This window comes from Asterias rubens, chromosome 4 (genome assembly GCF_902459465.1).
Source record: "Asterias rubens chromosome 4, eAstRub1.3, whole genome shotgun sequence".
Taxonomy (NCBI): domain Eukaryota; kingdom Metazoa; phylum Echinodermata; class Asteroidea; order Forcipulatida; family Asteriidae; genus Asterias; species Asterias rubens.
The window spans coordinates 13945620-13973414 of record NC_047065.1 but is presented as its reverse complement, the minus strand read 5'-3'; the positions used below and the strand labels follow the sequence as shown (position 1 = coordinate 13973414).

The 27795-nt window shown below is 39.9% G+C and overlaps 5 protein-coding genes across 5 annotated transcripts; 3 read left to right on the top strand and 2 right to left on the bottom strand.

The window, feature by feature from the left end:
- The first annotated feature begins 8338 nt into the window (after positions 1-8338).
- Positions 8339-9577, top strand: LOC117288958 (histamine H3 receptor-like). The gene has a single exon (XM_033769835.1). It carries the CDS (start codon positions 8339-8341, stop codon positions 9575-9577), a length of 1239 nt encoding a protein of 412 aa, XP_033625726.1.
- A 1969-nt stretch (positions 9578-11546) lies between these two features.
- LOC117288957 (glutamic acid-rich protein-like) lies at positions 11547-12083 on the bottom strand. Its single transcript, XM_033769834.1, has one exon. The coding sequence runs from the start codon at positions 12081-12083 to the stop codon at positions 11547-11549; it is 537 nt and encodes a 178-aa protein (XP_033625725.1).
- Positions 12084-12553: 470 nt separating this feature from the next.
- On the top strand, positions 12554-13228 carry LOC117288956 (sarcoplasmic reticulum histidine-rich calcium-binding protein-like). Its single transcript, XM_033769833.1, has one exon. The coding sequence runs from the start codon at positions 12554-12556 to the stop codon at positions 13226-13228; it is 675 nt and encodes a 224-aa protein (XP_033625724.1).
- Positions 13229-17821: 4593 nt separating this feature from the next.
- On the bottom strand, positions 17822-20835 carry LOC117288955 (monocarboxylate transporter 13-like). The gene is made up of 4 exons (XM_033769832.1): positions 20622-20835; positions 20164-20304; positions 18698-19501; positions 17822-18036 (listed from the first exon to the last, which is right to left on the bottom strand). Exons 1-4 carry the CDS (start codon positions 20833-20835, stop codon positions 17822-17824), a joined length of 1374 nt encoding a protein of 457 aa, XP_033625723.1.
- A 2217-nt stretch (positions 20836-23052) lies between these two features.
- LOC117289542 (uncharacterized protein C5orf49-like) lies at positions 23053-27190 on the top strand. Its single transcript, XM_033770689.1, has 3 exons — positions 23053-23328; positions 24880-24996; positions 26741-27190. The coding sequence occupies exons 1-3, from the start codon at positions 23155-23157 to the stop codon at positions 26897-26899; spliced, it is 450 nt and encodes a 149-aa protein (XP_033626580.1). The 5' UTR covers positions 23053-23154; the 3' UTR covers positions 26900-27190.
- The last annotated feature ends 605 nt before the right edge of the window (positions 27191-27795 follow it).

Here is a 27795-nt window from a genome sequence, read left to right as displayed (position 1 = left end):
TCTCTTGCGGGGGCATCCTGCAACATTATATGCCAAAATAACAAATCTGTGATCAAGTTGGCTCAATTGGTAATCAAAGAAAAAGCAACCTTGTTAATGCACAAAATGTGTGTGCTGCTTTCATATGCCCGCCGAGAAAGGCTCAGGCCCGAAGTCTTTCTCAGATTCATGTTTTTTTTTCAGTGAGAAATTTAACCTCTTTCTTTACAATATTATACGTTATTCAGATGGAGTCGTTTATCGCAGTGTGTATTACTATCATCAACAGCTCTCCATTGCTCGTTGCAAAGATGCGGTGATATATATTGTGGGTATAAATTTACCAAACGTATTAAATATGAGGGCCTTTATAACGATTTTTTTTTTTTTTTTTTTTTTTTTTCTTACACATTTTTAGGTAAACACGAGAGACTGTAATGATCAGACGGGGTTAAATTTGCAAATCGTCCCGCTAATAATTATAGATAACGTTGTGTACGGAATGCTAAGTAGGATTTGAAATTTTGCATGGTGGAAATAAGATATAGAAGAGTTTGCGGTAACACCATGTAATGACTTTCTCTAAATGAGTTGGGGTGGTTCTGAAAAGAACCGTTGGTTTAACTCGACGTTTCGATCAGTATGCTCTGCTCGTCTTCTGGAGAATGCTGGACTCTGATGCTGCATGCTGCTTAAGTACTGGGCGGCGGATTAGCTTGGTGGTGCACGAAGGCGGGAAATACAGGCGGGAAGTTGAACTCAATGATGCGTGGTGAAACCTGGGCCCAATTTCATGGCTCTGCTTACCGTAAGCACAGAATCGGCGCTTACGGAAGCAGGGAATTTTGTGCTTACGGCAAGCATATTTCACGGGTTAGCGGCGAATTTGGGCTTCTGCGCGTGCGTACTTCACGTTACTAGGCATTCTACGCTTACAAGGCTAGCGCAGAAATTCGGCGCTTGCACGTAAGCGGGGAATCGCGATCGTAAGCGCAGAATTCGGCGGTAAGCCAGAGCCATGAAATTGGGCCCTGCTGTGGAGCCTTTGGGTAGTGTGTAGGTGGTGTGTGCTCACTGAACCGTGTCAGTAGGGACAAGCACAGGGGATAGTGAGGGTGTGGGGCCTAGGTGACTGAGGGTATAGATGTACGGAATGCTGTTTGTTAAAGGCAGTGGACACTATTGGTAATTACTCAAAATAATTATTAGCATAAAACCTTTCTTGGTGGCGCGAGTATACGGGGAGAGGTTGATGGTATAAGACATTGTGAGAAACGGCTCCCTCTAAAGTGCCATAGTTTTCGAGAAAGAAGTAATTTTCCACGAATTTGATTTTGAGACCTCAGATTTAGAACTTGAGGTCTCGAAATCAACCATCTAAAAGCACACAACCTCGTGTGATAAGGGTGTTTTGTTCTTTCATTATTATCTCGCAAGTTCGATGGCCGATTGAGCTCAAATTTTCACAGGTTTGTTATTGGATGCATATGTTGAGATATATCAACTGTGAATGCTGGTCTTTGACAATTACCAATAGTGTCCACTGCCTTTAATAACTCAATTTCCTTGTCTAGGAAAGGCAGGCCTTATTGCCAATTTGAGTTGACCTCGAGAGTCACGTATAGCATTTGTATAATGCACACTTTCTCTGTACAGAAGCATTCAAAGGCGCCGGTGTCAGATGCAATTGTGTCCGCCATGCAATACTGTCCGCTCCGGACACTTTTGCATATGCAATCGTGTCCGGGGCTATGCAAAAACAGTCCGGCGGATATGTACACGACTGTACATGTATGTGCGCGCGTAGCGAGCGTGCATTTACTGAACCTACGTATAGGTAGCATGAATATTCACTTAATTTATGATTGCAGCGAATTCCCAACGGCCGAACATTTCCCATGGCATTCATGACATGCACTTAGCTTGTAAAAAAAATGGCGAACGTGTTCCGTCGACCAAGGGCGTTTAATTTTCTGCAAGGACAGTTTTGCACGGGGGTGGATACAACTGCATATGCAAATTTGTCCGGGCGGACACACTTCCATAATCAGCAGCGTCTGGGCGGACACGATTGCATATGCAAAACCGTCCGGCGGACATTATTGCATATGCAATGAGGTGTTATATAATTATAGCTATCACACGCGCCGTAACTCGCAATCTTTGATCGTAGGCTAAATGACGAAGGTTGATCACAACAGGGCGCTGTTTGTGTAGCGGCTATCAGGACGACTAAGCCACGATCAAAGACTTGGAACCAAGGAACACAAAGCATGTTGCCCGATGACCCCCAGGCCTGGCCTGACGTGCTGGTGCTGTAGCATGTTTTGAAGTTACCTAGGGAGGGGCTAAACCATGAAATGCTGTGATTGCCAGGAGGTTGATTTTGTACTGAATTCTGATCTTGTACTAATTGGTAGCCACTAGCCAGTGTAGATTGTGTATAGGGAAGACATTTTTGTACCTGTCAAGTGATCTCGCTGCAATCGACGCAGTGTGTACGAGCATGCTCAGGTGTGGCAATATTTTTTTGAAAATAAATTGTGTGTGGATGATTTCATAAATTTCATTCATTGAGTATTATGGTTTGAATAAAAAAGAAACTAAATTTAGAAATAATTGTAAACAATTTCGCAAATCTTTGATTTCATTTTTGTGGCATTTATTAAAGGAATCAATGTGTGGTGAAGAGGTTTTTAACTAGTGGTTTAATCCCGCCGAGGACTGGATGTTGATAATTTTACCGAGACGAAGTCCCCGCCTCGATTTTGGCGGCCGGATCGATTTTGTTGTTATTTAAAAAATAAAAAATAAATCGATATTCAATGTTGGTAACTATTTCAAATGAACCCTTCATTTTTAATGAGCAATTTCATCATCTTTCTTACTTGTTGGCATACATAAATGCTATCACAACGCAAAATGAGAACTTTGAAACGGTTTTGCCCTATACATTTGCATGCCACAGTTCTTTGCACCAGGACGTGATACCACACACACAAAACAACTTTGGAGAAAAAGCAAGAATAACTCTTTGGACAGAATAACAATGTATCAAAATGGAAACAGAAACACACAGAATTTGAGGTACCGAACAACTGGTAAAATCATAAAACCATCTTCAAATACGATATGGCGGCCATCTTAGACATGGTAAACATCTTGATAAAAATAACAACAAGTTTGTAAATATCAAATAACAAGGACCTCCCTCACCAACTTTTTCTAAAAGCCCGGACGAGCAACATGTTATTTATTTTACTTGGCCTAAAGAGCTGTGGTAAAAGGACTGAATGGTAGTGCTAAGCCCAATGGTGTCCACGTACAGTGTCGGTGTATGAAATACAAATTATAAATGACTTTCAGCCCGTATTATTCTTGCCATTTAAGAGTGATTTAAAAAATACGTGTACCTGGAGATGCTATTAGCAGGAGGTTCAACAACGATTACTATAAAGATTTTGTCATGCGCATGCGCGTGGATTGAGGTCGTTTATTTTTAGCTTATTCGCCGTGATTAGTGGATTTTGTTTTATGTGTCAGTTGTTTGACGCCGTTGATAGTCATTATCGAGACTTATGGATTCCGTTATGTCGACTGTATGATAAGGATGTTTGCAAGTGTAAGAATAAAAGAAGCAAATTGCGAGAGAAGATTTAGTAATGTCAGCAATTTTACACCCACTTTGATGAAACTAGGGTATAACTTTCGTTTGATAGATTTTGTCATGCGCATGCATTAAGTATCGTGGATTGAGGTCGTTTATTTTTAGCTTATTCGCCGTGATGAGTGGATTTTGTTTTATGTGTCAGTTGTTTGACGCCGTTGATAGTCATTATCGAGACTTATGGATTCCGTTATGTCGACTGTATGATAAGGATGTTTGCAAGTGTAAGAATAAAAGAAGCAAATTGCGAGAGAAGATTTAGTAATGTCAGCAATTTTACACCCACTTTGATGAAACTAGGGTATAACTTTCGTTTGATAGATTTTGTCATGCGCATGCATTAAGTATCGTGGATTGAGGTCGTTTATTTTCAGCTTATTCGCCGTGACGAGTGGATTTTGTTTTATGTGTCAGTTGTTTGACGCCGTTGATAGTCATTATCGAGACTTATGGATTCCGTTATGTCGACTGTTATAAGGATGTTTGCAAGTGTAAGAATAAAAGAAGCAAATTGCGAGAGAAGATTTAGTAATGTCAGCAATTTTACACCCACTTTGATGAAACTAGGGTATAACTTTCGTTTGAAAATTCGTTTTTCACGCACACCTTCTCGTCACCCGGAACATTTCAAAAGTGGTAGTCATATTTCTTTAATGGATGGGCAGAGAATGTCCAAGTAATGTTCGTTCAAATTAAACATACGTAACTGCTGATTGAAATTGTTTAAATTGACAGGTGAACGCTAAAACTTAAATATTCTGATAAAACGGAGTATTGATTTTCAAAATTTATTGAAATTTATCTAGAAAACCTTAAAGGGAAGATACACGTTTGGTAATTGTCAAAGACCAGTCTTCTCACTCGGTGTATCCCATCATAACCATGAAATAACAAGCCTATGAACATTTGGGCTCAATCGGTCATCAAAGTTGCAAGAAAGTGATGAAAGAAAAACACCTTTGTTGGACGAATTTGTGTACTTCCCAATTGTTTTATACTACCAACAGCTCTCCAATGCTGGTTGCCAAGTCAGTTTTTAAGTTAATATTTGTTTTGAGTAATTACCAAACGTGTATCTTCCCTTTAAGTAACAAGTTATCAAATAAGTTGCGACCAGAAAAAAACGCCTCCGTATTTAAATCAAAATTAACCATAAAATAAAATAGTTTTCTGATAATATTAATAATAAATCGTTGTATTTTAAGAGTATATTCAACCCGCTGACATTACACCATAACGGCAATTTTTAATGCAACCTCGCCCTAATTTAAAAATTGATGATTGTTGCGCCCACTGAAATACACTAAACATAAACTTAAAGGCAGTGGACACTGTTGGTAATTTCTCAAAATAATTATTATCATAAAACCTCACTTGGTAATGAGTAAAGGGGAGAGGTTGATAGTATGAATTATTGTGAGAAACGACTCCCTCTGAAGTGACGTAGTTTTCGAGAAAGAAGTAATTTTGCACGAATTTGGTTTTGAGACCTCAGATTTAGAATTTGAGGTCTCGAAATAAAGCATCTGAAAGCACACAACTTCGTGTGACAGTTTTTTTCTTCTTTCATTATTGTTTCGCAACCTCGACGACCGATTGAGTTCAAATTTTCACAGGTTTTTTTTGTATGCATACGTTGAGATACACCAACTGTGAAGACTAGCCTTAGACAATTACCAATAGTGTCCAGAATCTTTAAAGGCAGTGGACATGTAATTACTCAAAATTATTATTAGCACAAAAACTTACGTGGTAACGAGTATTTGGAGAGCTGTTGATAGTATTAGGAACGGCTCCCTCTGAAGTAACGTAGAATCAACTTTCCACGAATTTGATGTCGAGACCAAATATTTGTTTTAGAGGTCTCGAAATCAAGCATCTGAAAGCACACAACTTCGTATTTTAGGGTGTGTTTTTTTTCACGAGGCCTTTTATCTCACGACCAATTTTGAGTTCAAATTTTCACAGGTTTGTTATTTTATGCATATTATGTTGAGATGGTGAGAAGGCTGGTCTCTGACAATTACCAACGGTTCCAAGTGGCTTTACGTTTCTTCTGATGTCCATTAACCAAGTCCATCCAGGAAGCTGAACGATCAATCTTCGTGCCTTTATCGAACAAGAAGAACTAAAAATACAGGGCATTCTAAAATTAGAAAATGACAGCCCGAAGATGGGAGTTAAAGGCACTACCGGACACGTTTGGTAATTGTCAAAGACCAGTAAACCTACTCTCACGTGGTGTATCCCAACATATGTATTGAATAACAAACCTGTGAAAATTTTGACTTGATTGGTCATCGAATGGCAGGAGAATAATGAATAAAATAAAATTTAATGCTAACTTTTATTTTGATTAGTTACCATAAGTGCCGAGTGTCTTTAAATGGACAGCATGGTAACCCAAAACGCTTATAGGTTTTGATGATGTACGGAGCCGACAATATAATATTATTTAAAAAATGTCAGCAAGTTTATGGATTGAGAAATATCTAATATAACACATAGCAACAGCGGCGTTGACCCATGCGTAAATTGGTCGTTAGGTTTTTCAATACAGTGCTACCAAATTGACAGGCACTAATGAAATTAAACGTGAGCTGACAGGTCCATTATTGCGATACCCATTAGTACAATCTCGTTTATTGTGGAGAGCAATTATTTTTATTTTGAAGAGGAGTTACTATCGTTTTTTTTGGATAGCAGTTTTATTCTGAAAGGCAATTATTTATTTATTTTTATTTTTCTTTGTGTAGACTAGTTGTTTCCCCTTGAGATCATTTCTTTTGTTTACAGGAAGGCAGTTGTTTTTTTTCAAATTTTGGACAGCATTTATGCTTTACTTCATTTTGGAGGAAAGCACTCATTTTTTGTTTAATGTTGAAGAGGAGTTTTTATATATTTTTAATTAAGGTGACTACTATTTTCCCCCTAGAAAGCACTTTTACTTTGATTAAAAGTAAAATAGTTATTTTTTAATTGACAGCGTTCATTTTAAGTTTATTTTTGAGAGGAGTTATTATTTTCATTTTGGAGAGTTGTTATTTATTTTATAAAAACATGCTCTTGAAAATAGAAATAGTTGATTACAAACATTTACTCAAAATAAACTGCGAGTCATAGTTTGTTGAGCTTTATGAAACGAGGTTATTTCAAACACCCACCCCAATCAGGCAATCCTCGCCCCGTGGCTCAATGTATTAAAACCGACCACCTGAGCTTCTCCGGAAAACAATGGGTGATCAATCTCGCTGCGCCAGTATTTCCCGAGACGGCCTTTTTTTCATGCTCGCTCAAAATTTCCTGGAAATGTTCAATAGAACGTGCCAGAACCTAATCAGGCCCTTGTCGGATCCACTCTACGCGCCCGTTTAAATGTGGTTACCCGAAAAAGAGGCATCAAGTGAAAGAGCAACTATCGTGTATACGCATTGGGTCTACCTGGAACGTAAAAATGTGTAGCTATGACATGCGCGTTTACGTGTTTAATTACGCAAACGTAAACGTTTATGAGAAAGTTGTGTTGTGTGGCACTTCACAAAAATGCAACAGTCTAGTGTTTGCCTGCCGCCTCATTTTGGTTCAAATGATTAGAAGGAAAGAGCATTGGCTGACCGTGGGCACACCTTGGGCAGGCAAAAGACAGTCCATGGTCGACCAACAAGTCGACCATGGCCTGTCTGTCCCACGCGCGGACCGCCAGAATACTAGGGACTTTTCGTTTTCGACGACGGATGGTTCTGCGACGGTAAAGATGACATTTGGCGTCATCTGCGCATGCGTCGGCTTTGAGGACGGTCGTCCCTCAATTTCTATGACAGTACTTGGGATGAATCTTCGTTGTGCTGAAAACGACAACGTTTAGCTGAACAACCGTCGCAGAACCATCCGTCGTCGAAAACGAAAAGGCCCTATTAAGGCGGGCTCGACGCCACTCCAACTAAATTCACGAGCCTCGAAGAGTGACGTCATAATGTTCAGGCATTAACTTAAAGCCATGGGACACTTTCGGTAAACAGTATTGTCCAAAGGCCAACACTTCGTGTATCACAACTTATATATAGAATAACAAACCTGTGAAAATTTAGGCTCAGTCGGTCATCGGAGTCGGGAGAAAATAACGGGAAAACCCACCCTTGTTTCCGCACGTTTCGCCGTGTCATAACATGTGTTTACTACAATCCGTAATTCTCGTTGCCGAGAATTGATAGTTGTTTTAATGTTTTCTCAAAAAGTATTCATGGAATAATATTTCAAGAGAAGTCTTTTACCATTACCTTCTGTACACCCTGTACGTTATTTGTAAATCTGCGAACTTTTTGTTTTCTCTTCCGAAAGTGTGTAATGGCTTTAATGAAGAAAGTGCAATGGGCCAATATGTATCTCATATAATATGAATTAATCTTAATTTACAGGGCAAGACGTGACTATCATTATATATGACACTTTATTCCTTCTAAAAGCAGACACGGAGTCTCTCTGGCCCTTCGAAGATGAATTATGTGCAGAAGGATTTGTTTCATTTCCTGGGTGCGCAATACGTATTGGTCACTCTTTAATAGTCGCGTCGCCACAACTGCCTCTTATTAAATAACGTGGTCGCTTGCTTGGCGGTTAGTGAGGCTGGGGAGCTGTATAATGTAAAAACAGTTACGTGTAGTTTTAGTTTTAGTTTTTAGAATAGTCAACACCATGAACGGAACCGCTGTGCCTGCTACGGTGACATCCTCTCTCGCCGGTGTTTCCAAGCCGAACATCGGGCTCGCCGTTGCGTTCAGCTTGGTGCTAGTAGTGACTCTGTTCGGAAACATCGCAACTCTGATTGTGTTTAAATTCAACGACTGGTTAAAAATCCACCGTTGCCATACTTACATTATCGGCTTGGCCGTAGCGGACGTGGGCACTGCGTTAGTGCCTCTACCCGCGAACATCTTAATATCACTTGGGCTATGGAATCTAAGCCGGCAAGGCTGCATGGCTTACGACTATTTCAGACTTGTATTAGAGAATAACGGCATCTTAATAACATTATTGATAAGCATAGACAGATTTCGCCTTCTGAAGTGGGATTTCAAAAGTTACATCAAAGCGAACACGTGCAAACGCGTGGCGACAGAAATCGCCGTGACTTGGCTCTTGCCGGCAGTCGGGCACGGCATCATGGCCGTCATTTGGATCCTCAGTGTACCCCTAGAGAACCGTGAAGCGGACTACTCCTCGGACTGTCTCGATGTTCCCTCCGAGGCTGATATCCCTTTTAGCACCATGTACGCCACTCTTCTCATCTTCATCCCCGGGGCTTTGCTCGCCATCTTCAGTATCTTCACCTTCATCGGTGTGTCGCGTCTACTGAAAAGAAGACGGAAAATTGCGAGCGGGATGGCGTTCATGGGCCCACCCGTTCCACGAGATACGTCCAACCCCAGACCCAACACTAGTTATCCAAATAACCAACAACAATGCAGATGCGTTTCATCGAACCAGCTTGACCCGGGTGCATCCCTCTCAGCCGAAAGTTTTACGAACAGCAACGATGCACCGTCTCTGTGCACTACCGACGATGGCCGTGGAAAACACTCAGTGGCGCTCGGTCGGAGGCCGGGCCCCGTGAGTAACGCCACCAACAACGGTACCACCACTCGGAGGAAGAGGGACGTCCAGATGACTCGCTACATCAGGCCGGCCGTCATGCTAGCCGGCATCGTGTCCGTCTTCACTCTCTGTTGGTTTCCGTTCGCTATTTACTACGTGTATATCCACATCATCTCGCCGTCTAGTTTCTCCAGTGAGACTCAGGCTTGGCTGAGGTGTCTTCTGTACGCCAGCTCTGCGATCAACCCGGGTATTTATGCTCTGACCGACCGTAAACTACGGCAGGGGTACCGGAGGATTTGGCTCAAACTTCGGCGGCGTGTGAACGGAAACTTCTGAATTGGCTTAAAACTGAGAAAGACTCCTTTACGTTAAATGTATTTAAGTGCTTAACATTATTAAGTGCTAACATTATGGACAAGAGACCCCTGTCTCCAAAACTCCGTTAAAGCCATTGGACACTTTCTGTAAACAGTATTGTCCAAAGGCCTACACTTTGTGTATCACAACTAAAATAACAAACCTGTGAAAATTTAGGCTCAATCGGTCATCGGATTCGGGAGAAAACAACGGGGAAACCCCACCCTTGTTTCCGCAGGTTCCGCCGTGTCATGACATGTGTTTAAAATAAATCCGTAATTCTCGACAACGAGAATTGATAGTTGTTTTAATGTTTCCTCAAAAAGTAAAGCATTTAAAGGAATAATATTTCAAGAGAAGTCTTTCACCATAACCTTCTGTAAACCTTGTAAGTTATTTGTAAATCTGTGAACTTTTATTTTCGTTTCTGTGCCGAAAGTGTGTAATGGCTTTAACTCCCCTAAAAATGGTGCCTTTTTCCACTGCGCTGCGTCAACGTCATTCAACTGTAACGTTTGTCAGAGCTCCTTCCTCCATGGTCAGAGTATGAGCGGTTTAAATGCAGTGGACACTATTGGTAATTACTCAAAGTAATTATTAGCATAAAACCTTTTTTTCGGCAACGAGTAATGGGAATATGTTGATAGTATAAAACATTGTGAGAAACGGCTCCCTCTGAAGTGACGTTAGTTTTCGAGAAAGAAGTATTTTTCCACAAATTAGCTACTTTTGTGCTTTTAAAGCCATTGGACACTTTCGGAACAGAAAAAAAAATTAAAATTTCACAGATTTGATTTCGAGACCTCAGATTTAGAAATTGAGGTATCGAAATCCAGCATCTGAAAGCACACAAATTCGTGTGACAAGGGTGTTTATTTCTTTCATAGTTATCTCACAACTTCTCACAACCGATTGAGCTCAAACTTTCACAGGTTTGTTATTTTCTGCATATCTTGAGATACACCAACTTTGAAGGCTAGTCTTTGACAATAACCAATAGTGTCCAGTGTCTTTAAAATATATGTGTAAATAAAAATATATAAACAGGGTACATATTAACATTTGCAGTTTTTGCAGATCTATTATTCTTTGAATAGTCTAAATTATTACTATTGATATAAATACGCGCGTCAAGTGGGGGTGTTTAAACCTTTGATAATGGCCAGTGTTTATAACCGGTTGTGAGCGGATACTCCGCGCTAGTCTTGGTCATTACATTGCAACACACGGTCGTCGAACATGTACATGTACATAGTTTTACAGAGTTTCTGACTTTATTACGCCTTTTAACCAAAAAGGCATTTATGAATGGGAATAAAAGAGTATCCATAAATACCTCAGACAGTTTCGCTATTCCTATTGGTGGAGAGCGCGTCACGTGGGCGTGTATAAACCTTTGTTTATGACCAGTAAAAAGTGTTGAAACGTGGGCGTGACACGCGAGCTTGCACCTGTGCTCATAAGACAGTTTCTTCATTCCTATTGGTCGAGAGCAACGGCTGAAACAGTTGTGCCACATCACGCGATACGCGCGACGCGCATAGCATTCCCTTATAAGGAGTTGTTTACCCGAGGGCCTTACCATTTCATAGCTGGAGGGGTGTTGTGTTGAAAGAAATCATTAAACAATGATACATTTTGCATTTATTTTACTTTTTGACAAAAAAGTGTTGATTTTTTTTGACCGAAAAGGTATTTATGAATGGAAATCAAAGTGTGTTGAATCGGTTTTCAACTAGTGGTTTAAACCCGCCGAGGCCTGGTTCTTGATAATTTACCTCGACTTCGTCTCGGTAAAAATAATTATCAAGAACTAGGCCTCGTTGGGTTTGAACCACTAGTTGAAAACCTCTTCACCACAAATTGATTCCCTTATTGACTCGTTCTTTTAAGGCCGTTAAAAACCTTGCAGGGTCGTTGCCGTGTGATAAAGGCCCTCGTCATCTTCCTACTCCGACTCCTCTTCATCTTCAAAATCGTCATCTTCCGTTGATTCGTCACTATCGTCTTCACATAATCCCTCCTCCTCCTCCTCCTCCTCAATTTCTTCGCTTTCATAAATGTTATCATCTGTTGATTCATCACTATCGTCTTCAAGAAACTCCTCCTCCTCCTCCTCATATCCTTCATTTTCAAGGCCATCATCATCTGTTAGTCCATCACTATCATCGTCTTCACGGTCGTCCCCCTCCTCTATCACGTCTTCATTTTCAAAATCATCATCATCATCATCTGTTGATTCATCACCATCGTCTTCATGAAGCTCCTCCCACTCCACGTCCTCGTCTTCAGAATCCTCCTCTTCTGTGGATTCACCACTAGCATCTTCGTGAAGGTCCCCCTCCTCCTCCTCCTCCTCCTCCTTATGATTTTGAAGGTATTTCTTCAAATTGTTTGAAGTGGAAAACACCTTATCACAACGGGGACAAGCTTTCGATTGGCTTCCGATACTGAGGTGCTTGTGTGTCTGTCGGTGTCGTTTCATATTGTCGCTACGCGAAAAGCTCTTCCCACAAATTGGACACGAGACCTTTACCTGTACGGGTCTAAGACGCTTCGACTCCATATTAATATCAGTGAGACGATCCAAGACGAATGATATAGTCTTCAAAGTGTACACCGACCACCAGAAAACTTCAAATAAGTCGAACCTGTATAGGTCTTTCAAACCTAGATTAAAAGGTAACATGGGGTGAGGTCGTTGTCAAGAAATCAATACAATCGACAAACGAACTTGACAACGACCTCACCATGTTACCTTTTAATCTTAAGTTGTAAGACCTATACAGGTTCGACTTATTTAAAGTTTTCTGGTGGTCGGTGTACACTTTGAAGACTATATCATTCGTCTTGGATCGTCTCACTGATATTAATATGGAGTCGAAGCGTCTTAGACCCGTACAGGTAAAGGTCTCGTGTCCGATTTGTGGGAAGAGCTTTTCGCGTAGCGACAATATGAAACGACACCGACAGACACACAAGCACCTCAGTATCGGAAGCCAATCGAAAGCTTGTCCCCGTTGTGATAAGGTGTTTTCCACTTCAAACAATTTGAAGAAACACATTCAAAATCATAAGGAGGAGGAAGAGGAGGAGGAGGGGGACCTCCACGAAGATGCTAGTGGTGAATCCACAGAAGAGGAGGATTCTGAAGACGAGGACGTGGAGTGGGAGGAGCTTCATGAAGACGATGGTGATGAATCAACAGATGATGATGATGATGATTTTGAAAATGAAGACGTGATAGAGGAGGGGGACGACCGTGAAGACGATGATAGTGATGGACTAACAGATGATGATGGCCTTGAAAATGAAGGATATGAGGAGGAGGAGGAGGAGGAGTTTCTTGAAAACGATAGTGATGAATCAACAGATGATAACATTTATGAAAGCGAAGAAATTGAGGAGGAGGAGGAGGAGGAGGAGGAGGGATTATGTGAAGACGATAGTGACGAATCAACGGAAGATGACGATTTTGAAGATGAAGAGGAGTCGGAGAAGGAAGATGACGATAGCGATTTATCAACAGACGATAGTGCTTATGAAAATGAAGAGGAGGACAGCGGGAGACGTCCAACGAAAATACTGAATTTTTCGATAAAGGATGCTAAACTTATTATGTTTAAATGATGAAAGTTTTTTTTTTTTTTTTTTTTTTTTTCAAATCCTACACGCCCAAGATTGTATTGTTTGAATATAATACAGAACAGTATTATCAACGGAAGTTTGTTAAAGCATAATATTCTATCAACTGTAAATACTAAGAGGGCTTGAATAAGTGAACTCGTCACACATAAAAACAAAAAATAATAATAATAATAAAAAATCACTTTGTATCCCGTTTCTTTTAAATTGGGCCTTATACCTTATTATTTAATACCTCCTTTAGTTTTCCTTTCTTAAATGCTGTTGTTTAACTTAATGAATTCTAAGCTATTGTTATTTATTTTGTTGTGCGTTTGAATAAAATATTTGAAACTGTATATTGCCCGTTGACCACTTAAGGGATGTTCTGGTGAGTTCCGGTTGGTTTTAGGCGCTCTGTGTCGACTCTTTCTTTGTGTATGTGTATTTTATTCAGCAACCAACGAAAACACATCTAGAAGGACGGTAGGTCTATGGTGTGAAAAATATTATAATACAACTTAAATATTATAACTTGTACACTCCCCCCCCCCACACACACACTTTTATTTTTTATTATTATTTTATTTTTATTTGTATATATATATATACTAAATATTATGTGATAATAATTTTTAACAACATAATAGCAACGACTTGTTACATATTTGCCATGATGGGAAATCGTAAACAACAAACACACAACCACAACCCGACAACAGCAACAAAAGCAATAATAACATCAAAACAACAACAAATAAACTGTCAACTTCCTAAAGTTTTGATAATCCCACTGTCCATAAAAAAAAAAAAAAAATTAAATTGTTATATTTATTAAGTTAAAATCTGTATATGCTGTAACACTTTTACGTGTGACGGTTGCTTCTATATATTTTTAACATCCCATCAAGAATTAATGACCGGCAGATCGAATACTGAACGAGTTTCAACCTGTCTTGTTACGTCACATTATCCCCATGGTGCAGAACGCACGGTCCACGGCGGCACACGATTGGACATGTTTTGGTTGAAAACTAATCGGCTTTGACGTCATCTGTTGACTACTACCAGGGGTCATGTAGCCGTGTTTACAAACTGCGTTAATTGTGTATTGTCCATCAAACTCTGTGTTTACAGTTAGGGGCTGTTGGGTGGGGTGGTATGGTACTGCTTGTATTATTTCGTTTGAACCATATTTTTAACGCTGATGGAACAGATAAGTTCACAACACATGACATTTAACATGTTTTAACATTGTTTTAAGTCAATTAAATGGTACGGAATACTCAGTAGGCCTGTTACTATTATGTATTGTTATCTTACTTAATTCTACCACCTCATCAAGTTGCTTGTATTTTTTCAAACGTGCCCCCAAATACTCGTTAATCTTTCGACCCTTCATAATGTTTTATTTTCTCTCTGCACCTTGGACATCGATGGGTTGATTTGGGTGCTTTTGACATAAAATTAGTATTATTATTATTATTGTAATGTTATACGTCTCGTATAATGTATTGTATGTGTATATCATTCTGCTGTCATCTGTATACAATAAAGTAAACGTATGTTTGTATAGAATATATAAAAAAAAAAAAAAAAATGTATAATATGTTTGAAATAATAATCACAAAATATTGTACCCCCAACATATAATTAACAATTGTTTCACATAGGCTATAAAACATAGGCTAATTTAATCACGACAACAATGGAGCTATAAAAACTAAGTTTGTGGTTCTGAATTTCTCGTCATTTAAATAACCAACCCACCATTCAACCTATACGCTTTAGGTAAATGCCCCCTTGCCCCTTACCGTCGAAGACCCACAATGACCCTCATGTCTGAGGGTCATGACCCTCCTTCAGAAAACGGGTTCAAATACGCATTATATATACTACTAGCATAATTATGAAAGAACACAACTTCGTGTGACAAGTGTGTTTTTCATTCATTACAATCTCGAAACTTCGACGAGCAATTGAGCTCAAATTTTAACGGGTTTGTAATTTTATACATATGTTGAGATACACCAAGTGAGAAGACTGGTCTTTGACAATTACCAATAGTGTCCAGTGTCTTCAAGTGTATACAATACTTCACCAGTGGTTGAATAAATTGGACGCCTTACCAATTAGTTCATAGTACCCATTAAAACCAGCCATTTTTTCTAGATGAGATTGTCAAATTGATTGAGTATTTCCAGCTCATTAATGAGCTTGACAATACTATAGGCTGGGGATTAATAACCTTGTTAGTAATTGGAAAGAGGGTAATTATTTGCCAACCTGCTGAAAACGTGCGTGTGGGGGTGGGAAAGGACAACCCCCCCCCCCCCCCCGGGGAGGACCGCTGTTACATTCATAAAGACATTGGATCAACAGATGAATTAAACATGACGTCATTTACCGCCATATTGGATGACAAACAATGGCAAACTATACCATAGAGCAAGGACTATATACTATAGGCCACTGATAACCTTCTATACGCGTGCACGTTTCCTCAGCGATGGTGCGGCAAATTAGGTAATGGGGGTTATTGTCGCGAGGGGCAAGTTCGTCAGGTCACCACGATTCATGTGGCCATCATGCACACGCTTACCGCGAGAAAGGTTTTTCTTAAGGTACAGTTTTTCTTTTCCCCAAGAAGTTGCATATTAAAACGATGTATCAAGCGTGTTTGTATCTTAATATTGAAGATTGCCTGCCATGGTGACATGGCCCTTCAGCACGAAGCTTGTTTGTTTTGTTGGGTTAGTTTTTGCAGTCACAGACTCAATACGAATCGAGTGGAAGGGCCTTGTCACACGAGGCAATTTTTGCAACAACTTGAAGGGCATCCAACTGCAGTGTGTGCTATGGGACCACTCTATGGTAGCATGAGTAAGGGAATCAATGTGTGGTGAAGAGGTTTTCAACTATTGGTTTCTTGATCATTTTAGCGAGACGAAGTCGAGGTAAAAATTATCAAGAACCAGGCCTCGGCGGGTTTAAACCACTAGTTGAAAACCGATTAAACACACTTTGATCCCATTCATAAATACCTTTTCGGTTAAAAAGTAAAAATTAATGCAAAAACTATAATTGTTCAATGATTTCTTTCAACACAACACACCTCCAGCTATAAAACTCCTCATAAGGGAATGCTGTGCGCGTCGCGCGTATCGCGTGATGTGGCACAACTGTCACGGCCGTTGCTCTCGACCAATAGGAATGCAGAAACTGTCTGATAAGCCCATGTGAAAGTTCGCATGTCACGCCCAAGTTTCAACACCTTTTACTGGTCACAAACAAAGGTTTATACACACCCACGTGACGCGCTCTCCACCAATAGGAATAGCGAAACTGTCTGTGGTATTTATGAATAATTGTTTAAACAATGTCTTACGATCCCCAAGAATAGTATGTGAACATTAATGTGAATGGCTTTTTTTCCTGGATATTGCCTGGAATTGGTTGCATATAAACTGTCTCGTGTGGCCCTAAGGGCCCTCGCTCTATGGTCACATGAGGCCATTTTTTTTACAGGCAACTTGGAGGCAACCAACTGCGCTGCAGGTTAAAGGAACGATTTGGTAGTACAGCAGATAGTTGTTCTTATACTATGGTACTGTCCCCAAGACAATTATGTAGAAATGAACATGTGAATGTTTTGTCTTCTTGGAGATTGCCTAGAACTGGTTGCCTGTAAATTGCCCTGCTTGTGACATGGCCCTAAGAAAGTTTGGTTTAATGGTTGATTGTCGTATGGCAGACCCGAGTGCATGTTGGATTAGAGGACATAAAGTATACACAGTGCCACCAATTTTAGAAATGATAAGAAGTTGTGAGATTTGGAAAGTAGGGCACTCTGCTCTGCAACCAAAGCCCTAGTGGATCAGCAGCTTAGCCAGGGGGCTCCCAATCACTCTGACATGCATCCACCCCGCCTATAAAAACATTCCCCATCACCCTGTGTCCCACCTACAAGCTCCTGCGCTAGCTCACGCCGCTGTATACCCAAGCTTGAAACCTTCACTGAGACTGTAAACGTTAACGGGGTATGATGTGTCACCCCGGAAGTAGGATAGCGACGTGCTCCCGGTGGCAGTTGATCTAGGTCGGCAGATATCCCATACATAATAAATAAATCAAAAACTTGTGAGGACACTTAAAATAATTGCCGAAACCGTGGATATAAAGCACGATAGTCGGTGTAGCAGGAGATGAGCCTAAACCTGAACCCATGTAGCCTAGCCGTTGCTTGGAAAAGGACCATGAACTCACTTGCCTACTAACCCTCTCCCTTGGCTTTCGCCTTTTTTCGACAGATTCAAACAAAGTTGTCAACATGATAATTAAACTTTTGATTTGTGCGACCGACGGACAACTGTTTGCTGTTTAGTCTTTACGTGTGACTCTTGGTTCATGGATTAATGAGCTCGATAGAGGGCAGCAAAGCAAGAGTGTATGGGTGAGAAGAACCAACTTTATGAGATCATCTGACCCCCCCCCCCCCCCCCCCCCCAATTGAAAAACCGAAGTCATTGACGTTATTACAGTAGATTTTGTAAGAACAGACGCAGAGAAGCGATCAATGAGCCGTAGCCTCGTCATTCGTCAGTCACTGTTCCCCCAACGAGCTGCCGGCCCACGCGCCACGGAGTCACCAAGGAGCATCTCGTAGTCGTCTCTCCGGGCGTCTCGTCTCGATTGGAACCACCTGCTACGCCGACGTATTAGGTCAATGATCAACAGAGGGACTGGTAGCATCTCTACGGCCCCCAGACTGATGAACGACGCGTCGTAGCTGCCGCTGACGTCATACAGCAAACCTGAGGTTTTTAGAGATGGCGGGAAATAATAATTGACGGGAACTTAATTACGTCTGTTATGTTAACCTTCAATAGTTAATGCTATAGTGACATTTTAAAGAGCTTTTGTTATTAGTCCTGTGGGAAATTCGCATAAAACAGTTGAATGATTGTTTTTTTATAATGAAGGGTACCGATTAACCAAAGATAAGGCAAATTTCAAGATTAGAAACATGATCCGAATTTTTTGTGATGGTTCATCGTTCAAGAGGTTTGTTTTCTATTGTTTAAATGTAACTACACTGTAAAATTAATGTTGTCACAATACTGGAAGGTGGGAGTTTTTTTTAAACAACTCCATCCAACAAGGTGAGACATTTTGAACGCTAGGTGGCAGCAGACTTTAGTTCAATTTCCAGGAGATATTAAAGTTGCAGGTGTGGTGTGGCTAAGCGGTGAGCGTCCTTTATGAAAGTTGTCATTTGGATTTTATCTAGCCCATAGTCTATACAATTACTGGTAGTCGGTTTTATCCAATTAGGTTTTGGGACAACGGGCAACTTGTAACAGTCCTTATTGGTTGAAGGGTGGGTCAATGCTATTGATGAAGATTTCCTATAGTGTTATACAAAGAACCGACAGTATCTCCACATAAGGACAATGAGGTGATGTGATAACTCACCTGGAATGAATCCCATAGGCATCCGAAGAATCCCCATTATAAATGTACACCAACCAAGCGCCAAGATGAATCTACTCTCTCCAACCAGGTCCTTGAGGACCGTGACACCGAGTGGGAATAGGGTACCCACGGCCAGGCCGTACACAACCCCCAAGACGAACCGACCGGCAAAGGTGCCGGCCAGTGGGTCCAACATCAGGCATAGACCCGCTACAAAAGCAGTGGCACAGAGCAAAGAGTTTGACGTGATGAGTTTACTGTCCACGAACAAACCTTGTATGACCTTACCGAAGAAGTTAGCGAAGCCCGCGCCCAAGGGCAGCGCGGCGGCCTGGTATGGAGTCAGCCCTTCCTGGATGGCATGAGGGACAAGGTAGATCATCCACGCCATAAAACACAGTCTCTCACAGCACAGGATGCACAGAATAGTGAAGAAACTGAATTCTTTGAGAAGGTACATGTGGCTAGCCCGCACGAACTGCTTCCAGCGCGCTTTGCAACTCCCGTCTGATACCGCTACCGTTGCTGAAGGAGACACCACGATATCCCCGTCTGCTGAGTCCACGGTAGCGACCGGTCTTAGCAGAGCTCCACATACCGACATATGGAGCGATATTCCACCCCACATGAGCAGTGCCCCTCTCCATCCGTAGGTGTCTAAGAGGAACTGCGTCATGAGTGGGGCCACCATGATGCCGATTGGGATGGAGGTCAATGCGAGACTGGTAGCTGTGGCGTACCTTTCGTTGAAGTAAACGGTGACCATGGAGATAGTTGGATTCTCTACTAGGCCCATGCCAACACCTATAACCAATACAAAATGCAAAAAGTGTTAAAATATGTAGGGCTAGATAGCTCAGTTGGTAGAGCGCCGGCACGTAATAATCCGGAGGTCATTGGTTCGAGTCCCACTCTAGTATTGTTTTTCTTCGATAAACCCCAAATCAGAAAAGAAGTATGTTACTCTGAAGTTACTTGCATTGGTAAGTCTTACACCCCTCCCCATCACACACGCAGTATCTGTATAATCCTGAATTCAATTCCGACTTGTTCTTCTGTAAAGTCTAGATAATAGTTTTCCCTTCTTTTGTAATGTGTTTAGGTGTTCGGCAAGACATCATCTGAATGAATTTTAATTACCGAATAGTTTTGAATAATAATTCAAAGATAAATACTTTAATTTGTTTTCTTTATGGAACCGCTAGTATGGGGGAAGAGAGAATGAACGCTTATTTTACGAGAATGTAAAATTATTTGAACATGCTGAAAATTGTGCATGTTTTGTCATTTGTCTACCTTAAGCCCAAATGTTCACAGGTTTGTTGTTTCATGATTGTTGATCACACAAAACATAAACACTCTCTGCGAGTAGTTTCTGTGTCCTATACCAATCCTTTACACTTCATTTAAAAACCTTTCACATACAGACACATTATAAAATAATTTGATGATTTGAGTAAAAATACCTGCCAAAACGAGCGGGGACAGAAGAGACCAAACCCCCATGCTCAGAGAGCAGAGTACGAGCCCGACACTGACGAGCAATCCTCCCGTCATCACCACCAGGCGGTGACCGCATCGCGTACACATCACAGCCGCTGGAAGAGCTGTCGAGGAGAGGCGTTTGGTTAGACACTGCTATAGAACTGCAAAGGTAGTGGGTTCGAATCCCACCTGGTTGTCGGTGAACTTTTATGCAATTTAAAATTTTCAAAACAACCGTCGATAAAACTTAGAAGTCTCCTGAACATCCGATAAATCTACTCCGCGGAAGTAGATTAAAGAAAGACAGTTTGCTAAGAACAATCACTACCTGTGTAGATACACAATGGTGTTACTGCAAATCAAATATATATTGATACATCACCATGCAATGCCTCAAATCATATATAGCTGTAAAATGGTTTAAACAAACACAACTAACCTGTGAAGTCGGATAGCGTCAGCATCGCACTAATAACCCAACCAATAACCGATGTATCTATCTCCAGATCGTCCCTTATGCTCGGCAGGAGAACGGCGAGTACCTTCACAGTAGACACCCTGATGAACAACGCGAAGAAAGTACCACCTACGATGGCCCAGCCCCACCCACCGTCCTCCTCACGCTTGTCTGCTGCGTCGATTCCCTTGATCATGATTCCCGTGCACTTGGTTTTGAGAATGGAGAATACAACAGAGATACCAGGATATTGTCCTGAAACGATCCTCTCTTTTGATCGGTGTCCAATCCAGAGTCACAGCATATACATATAAACTCGTTCTGTGATATTCAACTTGGAAGTAAAAGTCACTCTCAAAAAGTTCTGCTTTGCTGAAGAGCCCGTCTCGAGAATTTCCTCTCTTTTTATTGGTGTCTCAAACCCAAAGTCACAGCCTATAAACTCTTTTGTAATATCAAAATTGGAACTAAAAGTCACTCTCAAAACTTTAATTCTGCTTTGCTGAGGGTTACTCAATAGGATTTACTAGAGTACACACGAACAACCCGACCTCCTCGCAGTACCGCGTCAAATGGGATGGTCTCATCTATAGCACCAACAATTTATAAATGTTTTTATCTTGTGTCTGATCGGTGCAGTGTCCTGAAAAAAGGTAGAGAAGAAAAGGTCAGAGCTGGTCATGCAACTCATTTTTCATCTTTTGATTGCCTCGTATTGATGACTCAGTGAAACAGACCTTCACTTTGTATGTTATGATTATTTAGTATGATCTAACTAATTGTTAGAGAGATGATTTTTTGTTAGAGATGTCATCGGGACCCAATTTCATGGAGCTGCGTTTACCGTGGAATTTGGCGCTCAGCGGCACTGTATTGGCATACGATTTTATGTACTTTAAGCGCACACTTTCAGTCAGGGCAACATAGCCTTGAAATTGTGCACTGTGCCCAATTTCATCAAGCTGTTAGTGTTAAGCAGAAAATACTTCTTAATACATTTCTTCAATGTGCAAAAATTTAGTCGGGCACCAGCCACAAATGGTAACCTGTTTCTCTTGAGATTTTTGCGCTTACCAACTGTTTGTGCTTAAGCTGCTGTTAAGAAGAAAATACTATGTAAATTTATTACACATTTCTTTGCTAAGCAAAATAAATTAGTGGGGCACCAATCACAACAATGTAAACTTAATGTAATTTTGGCTGGTAACCTGATTCTGCTAAGCAATACTCTTCTGTGCTTAGCAGTTTTTATGTGCCTATACACAGACTTTATGAAAGTGGGCACAGGTGTTATCTAGCAGACCGAGGAAACAATAACCCCCCCCTGTGAGCGAGGTTGAGCTTCTGGCCTGGTGAGGGGGCGATCGAACATTACGTGATTGGACCTGGGGGAACTGTCTCATGGTGGTTTTGCAGTGGGTCTAAAGTTCATGTTTCTTCAATTCGTTGCAAGCAGGAAGACCGTGACTACCATCCAAAACAATTATTGTGTTATGTGTTACTATTTTTATTTAAGTATGAATTGTAATTTTTCTGTAATTTTTACTGTAAAAGAAAGAAATAAACACAACTATACTATAAAATGTGAAATGTGACATGTTTTCGATTGGTTTGTATTTATGTACAGTTTAATTATAAATTGCTTTGTTTGTAAAGTTTGGTTTAAGTATTTTACACTGTATTATTTTTCGTTTACCTATTTGTTTTCAGCATAAAACTTACTTTATGGTATTTTTTTTATTGCAATATTGTTTTTAGGTTAGTATATTTATTTTTGTATAGTTCTGTTTGCAGTTATTTTATTTATCTACATGTTTTTAAACAATTAAAACTGCACTTGGTTGTGTTATACGGGTTTGCTCTGTTTATATGCATTGCAGAATAGGTAACTGTATAAAAGGTCTCGAAGTCAATTCAAATATTGTAACGATAAATTACTTCTTGCAAGCTCAAAAAACTATACCAGGGAGCCGTTTCCTCACAATGTTTTAAAGCTCCCAGTTGTTCGTTCGTTACCAAGTAAGTTTTTATGCTTACAATTTTGTTTTGTTTTGAGTAAATAGTGTCCAGTGCTTTTAACGATGGATGTACCTAGCTTCTTTTAAAGAAAAACAGAGTATTTAATAATACTATGGAGGTAGCCATAATTTCCAACAGTGAGTTGTATCAAAGAGATCAGTCCAAAAGAGCACCGAGCCCATATTAAAGTACTGCGCGGGAGTTGATTGGCCACCTAATGAATTGACTTATGAATATTCATCACATGAGCATTGCCTAGGGTACGCCACACCCCTCTGTACACAACGTTCAACAACAAGTGGGACTTTGCGTGGCAGATCGCTGGTAACCGGTTGTAAACGTGCACACAAGACGTTACGATCTTGCGAACCATCGGAATTAGACACAGAGAGAGGGAGTACACACACACATATGCACATTCATTGGTTTGTCGTCGACGCACAAGTTCTGTAATTTGCTAACTCAATCTCAAACCATCCCAAACAGACTACTAAAAATGGAGGTTGTTACGGCAGTTTTGGACGATCTTAGGAAAAAAGCAGGTGATCTTAACAGTTATCCTGGTCTTATGGACAATGGTGAACCCATAGCAGCAAAGTCGGCTTTTAGTTTCGTGCCCACAGTACGAAATGATTCCCCTGACCACACCGTGTTCAACAGCACAACGAAGGTAAACAAACCAGACATTTTCTGCGGGTCGGCTTAACCCCATTTTGTGCACATGGCCAGGTCTAGAGTTGAGTCCTTCATAAAGTTTGGGCTAGGCTAAACCATGAACTCCAGAGCTCTATGAATGAACCATAATAAACCATCCGTTAAACCATCCGTTCCAATATGTCAATAACCTGCTATGGGCGATTTACTGCACTGCACTCTTTCCCTCATTCTCCATGGTCGTATATTATATTATAGTGAATGATGACACAATCATTTCGAAAAAGGAAGGGACTATACAGTGCCCCAGGCATGCCAGGAACTGGGTCTAAATGATAAAAGCCGATAGTTTTAAAACTATATTTGGATAACTTTCCGTATGGCGCCACCACTTTTTCACTAATTTTTACAAAAAGAGTTATCTAATTGAGGTAAATAAGATACTATATTATTTCATATCGAATGAAAAAGTGGTGGCGCCATACGGAAACTTTTCCCTATATTTGAACTAGAATTTGATGTGCTAATGTCGAGGAAGGTTCTTTCTATTCTTGTTTTGTAATATTTTCATAGTTTTATGTTCTGTACATATTATTAATATAAGTTTATTTTGTAAGGGTTCACTCTTTTTTTTAATGTAAATTGTATTTGTTTTGTTTCTAAATATTGTATATTGTTGTTATGCCTTTACTTGTATTTATTATGATCTGTGTAAGTTGAACACAGGAAATTAGGGAAGACAAATTTCATCCTTCTATCAAGAACAAAAATATTGTAAGTCTTTGAGTCATTAATGCTTTTGTCATGATGTGTTTTCCTTCCTCCATCCTACGGGATGTCGTGGCCAATTGGTCTACCCATGGAGAAATCCTAATTTATTCCTCCATGGTCTAGCACACCAAATTCTAGTTGTGATAACGTAACCCTCCTCCCGACGGCCGGAAGGAGGAGGGTTACGTTATCGCAACTAACCAAATTCAAGGTGTGGTGGCTGATTTGGTTTTTTGTAAACTATGTTTCTGCTGTTATGTTGTTGTTTTTTGCTGAATTAGTTTTATAATTATACATGTTTTTTTTTTAACAAGTTTGTTTATTCTTTTGTGTATTAATTTATCTTTTTCTAATTGCAATTCTGTTTAGCATTATAATGAATTTAGTTTTTTTCATGGATATTTAAGGAATCTTTGATTAGTTTCATTTTTTCTTGACAATTCGTCCGCTGTTGGTTTGAATAATATACAATATACATGTAATACAACTGAATACAATTCAATATCATGTACATTTAGGTTTGAATTTTGGTACCGGTTTTGTGACGTCATTTTGTAAGGGTTTTATTCGGCCTAACGTTAGCTATAAAAAATTAGAGTCACTATGATGGCATGTATAACATGTAGGCCTAGTTTAAATAATGCAATTCGTAAACTTCTCTGGAAAATGTCATGACAGTTTTTGTTCCCAACTTCTCAGCGAGTAGACATTGTTTCTGCATTTCTCTCTAAATCAGTATTTTGTTGACAAAGCAAATCAATGACCCATACCTTGATGTGTTTCTGTTTGTTTCCAGTCGAGACCACATTCTACATACGACAGACTCTTCCACAAACAAGAGGGCTACAACAATAAGCTTCATCGATGCGATAGGGAGCATGCCAAGTCGAAAGGATTAACTGTTAATAATGAGGTAATTACATGATCCGTAGCCTATGTATATTAACAAAACCTATGTAATAACATTGGGTACACCCTAGGAATATATCCATAATCAACATTAAATGTCCGCTCATGTCCCAGTTGTTTTTTATGAGGAAGACCTTTAGGCCTATACATGATCTGTGGCCTATATAATATAACAAAGTCTGTATAGAGTAGACCCTAGGAACACCCATTAAATCAACATAAATCTTAGTTCTAGTTTTTTTTATGAAAGCTACGAAACCTTTAATTGCTGTAGGCCTACTGTCCATGGCCCAATTTCAAACGGCTCTGCTTATCGCCGAATTCTGCGCTTACAATCATGATTTTCCGCTTGCAGGGCTAGTTGAGAATTTTGCTGTGTAAGCGAAGTTCCCTGCTTCCTCAAATGCTGATGCTTTGCATACTGTAGAGCCATGAAAATGAGCCCAGGTTACTTGGGAACATCAGTAAAAAAGGATACAATGCACAGATGGGCCAGTTTATGTTGTGTGTGGTGCTGTTAAATACTTTTACAATTCATGTATGTACCAGGCATGATATTCATCTAACTTTAGTCTGATTTCTACTTTAATTTTCTTAGAAAAGTTTAACAAAATCTGCATTAAATGGCCTGAAAGTCTTTTTAAAAGCACAATGTGAAAAGTAGGTCAGCCCTTGTACTAAAATGTTCCTTTATGTCAAGGACCAAATATCATGCCTGTTTACCAACTGCCAAAAGGCTATAGGCCTGCAATTAAGGAGGCCATGACAATCTGTTGCCCTGGTGTTGGCCTTTGTGTGCCCTCCCCCCCCCCCAAAAAAAAAAAAATAAATAAATAAAAATAAATAAATCCTTTAGAAATTTCAACTAAAAGTGTCCTTTAGAAAAATTGAAATTGTCTTGCCCTCACAAAGGTGAATTTACCAGCCTGGTAAGTTTGCTGGATGTTGTATAACAGCATAACTGATGTTTCTGTTTCTTCTTTTAACTTAATAATTTATGAAGTATTAAATTGCCACTCTAAAAAGAAATGTTTGTAAAAAAAAAAAAAAAAGGTTTATTCAAGATTACAACATCACATGTGGAATACATTGTTGCACTTAACGACCTATTTCATATTTTTTATTACTTATTAGCAGTGCTTCGATTGACCTTGAAAAAATATAATCTTTTATTTTATTGCAAATTTCTTCCAGATGATGGACTTGTGAATTTATTTTTAAAAATAAATAAGCGATGATTCACTGCATTCAGAGAATTGTTGTTGTAGAAATTTTGTTTTTAAATGGACATCAAACTTTATAGTTCAGTTTTAATTTTTTATTGAGCACACATTTTATAAATTTTTTGGAAACCTTATTTGAACAATGAATGTGAATTTAAACCAAGTCGCAACCCCTTCAGATGAACCCTGTGTTACCGCTTTTCACAGATTTTGTTTTTAAATTGGGTGCGACGACGGGGACAGATTGAATAGCTTCTGGCTGGCACCCCTGCCCCCATCCCCTCCCACCAAACAACGATATAGACGTAATTTATATAGGGAGGTTGCAGGGTCAAACTTGTTTATGTGCACCCCAAAATTGAAATAAAAACTACCACCTCGTTAAGTTTTCCTCATGGTTTATTACTTTTATAAAATATCTGTAAGTAAAATATCTGCCTCTGCAGTTTATTGTTCCAACTTTAGATAAGGCCTATTTATTGAATCAATATTAACATTTACCTTTTCTGTGTTTACCACAATCAGGAGAAAGTGAAGATCATCCCAACATTAATGTCGTCAGAATACGGACATCGTTTGGAGACGTTCAACGATCCACCTGGTCGGGACCACGTCCGCATCGCGCATGTCCAGACGGAGTTTTACAGTCGGACTGGAATCAATATATCCAATGAGGAGCACTGAGAAGGTCCAACTGCTTGAAGAAGTTTCTACATTAAGACGTCTGGTGTTGTGGGTTGAAATGCCGTGGCGGATTGGGAAGGATGAAAAACTGCGATGCGATCTTGGATGATGATGACCATGTGCAAATATTTCACTGGATTACCTATAATGATGATGTGTTTGTGGCTCATTTTTTAGATTATGTCCTGTAGTGCTAAATGAACGAGCCAATCAAAGCTAGGTGAGATATCTTAAAGGAACACGTTGCCTTGGATCGGACGAGTTGGTCTATAAAAAGTCGTTTGGCATATGGTTGGAAAGATGTTTTAAAAGTAGAATACAATGATCCACTCAAATTTGCCTCAACAATGCGTGGTTTTCCTTTTACTTTGCAAACTAACACAGTCGGTCATTTATGGGAGTCAAAAATTTGACTCCCATCAATGGCCGACCGTGTTAGTCGACGAGGTGAAAGGAAAACCGTGCAATTTGGAGGCGTGTTTGTGTGGATAATTGTATTCTACTTTTATAACATCTTTCTATCCATATGAATTTTATAACAAACGGTTACAAACACTTTTCAAAGACCAACTCGACCGATCCAAGGCAACGTGTTCCTTTAATGCACCATGAACAAACATAATGTACAATGTATCATTGATACTCCTTATCACTCTATTATGTGGATCAAAATTATAGAAAATTTTCTATGTGGCTTAAAAAATAGTGGGAAACTCGTTTCTGTGAGTAAAACTGTGTTTTGTTCAAGCAGTCAATGCATTTCAATTGTGCCCTTATACCTCAACTCGCATGCTATAGTATCTGCTAAGCATAAATTTATGCTTACCAGCTATTGTGAAATTTGGCCCCCGGTGATAGAACTTTTCCAGGACATTTTCATATTAAGAAACAATCAT

Bases quoted from the DNA above. Each gene is read 5' to 3' on its own strand.
- LOC117288958 (XM_033769835.1), top strand. From the start codon at position 8,339: ATGAACGGAACCGCTGTGCCTGCTACGGTGACATCCTCTCTCGCCGGT.
- LOC117288957 (XM_033769834.1), bottom strand. From the start codon at position 12,083: ATGAAACGACACCGACAGACACACAAGCACCTCAGTATCGGAAGCCAA.
- LOC117288956 (XM_033769833.1), top strand. From the start codon at position 12,554: ATGAAACGACACCGACAGACACACAAGCACCTCAGTATCGGAAGCCAA.
- LOC117288955 (XM_033769832.1), bottom strand. From the start codon at position 20,835: ATGATCAAGGGAATCGACGCAGCAGACAAGCGTGAGGAGGACGGTGGG. The intron at 20,305-20,621 runs GTTAGTTGTGTT...TCTCCTCGACAG, and splicing joins GACGCTATCCGACTTCACAG to CTCTTCCAGCGGCTGTGATG. The intron at 18,037-18,697 runs GTGAGTTATCAC...TAAAAACCTCAG, and splicing joins GCCTATGGGATTCATTCCAG to GTTTGCTGTATGACGTCAGC.
- LOC117289542 (XM_033770689.1), top strand. From the start codon at position 23,155: ATGGAGGTTGTTACGGCAGTTTTGGACGATCTTAGGAAAAAAGCAGGT. The intron at 23,329-24,879 runs GTAAACAAACCA...GTTTGTTTCCAG, and splicing joins TGTTCAACAGCACAACGAAG to TCGAGACCACATTCTACATA. The intron at 24,997-26,740 runs GTAATTACATGA...TACCACAATCAG, and splicing joins GATTAACTGTTAATAATGAG to GAGAAAGTGAAGATCATCCC.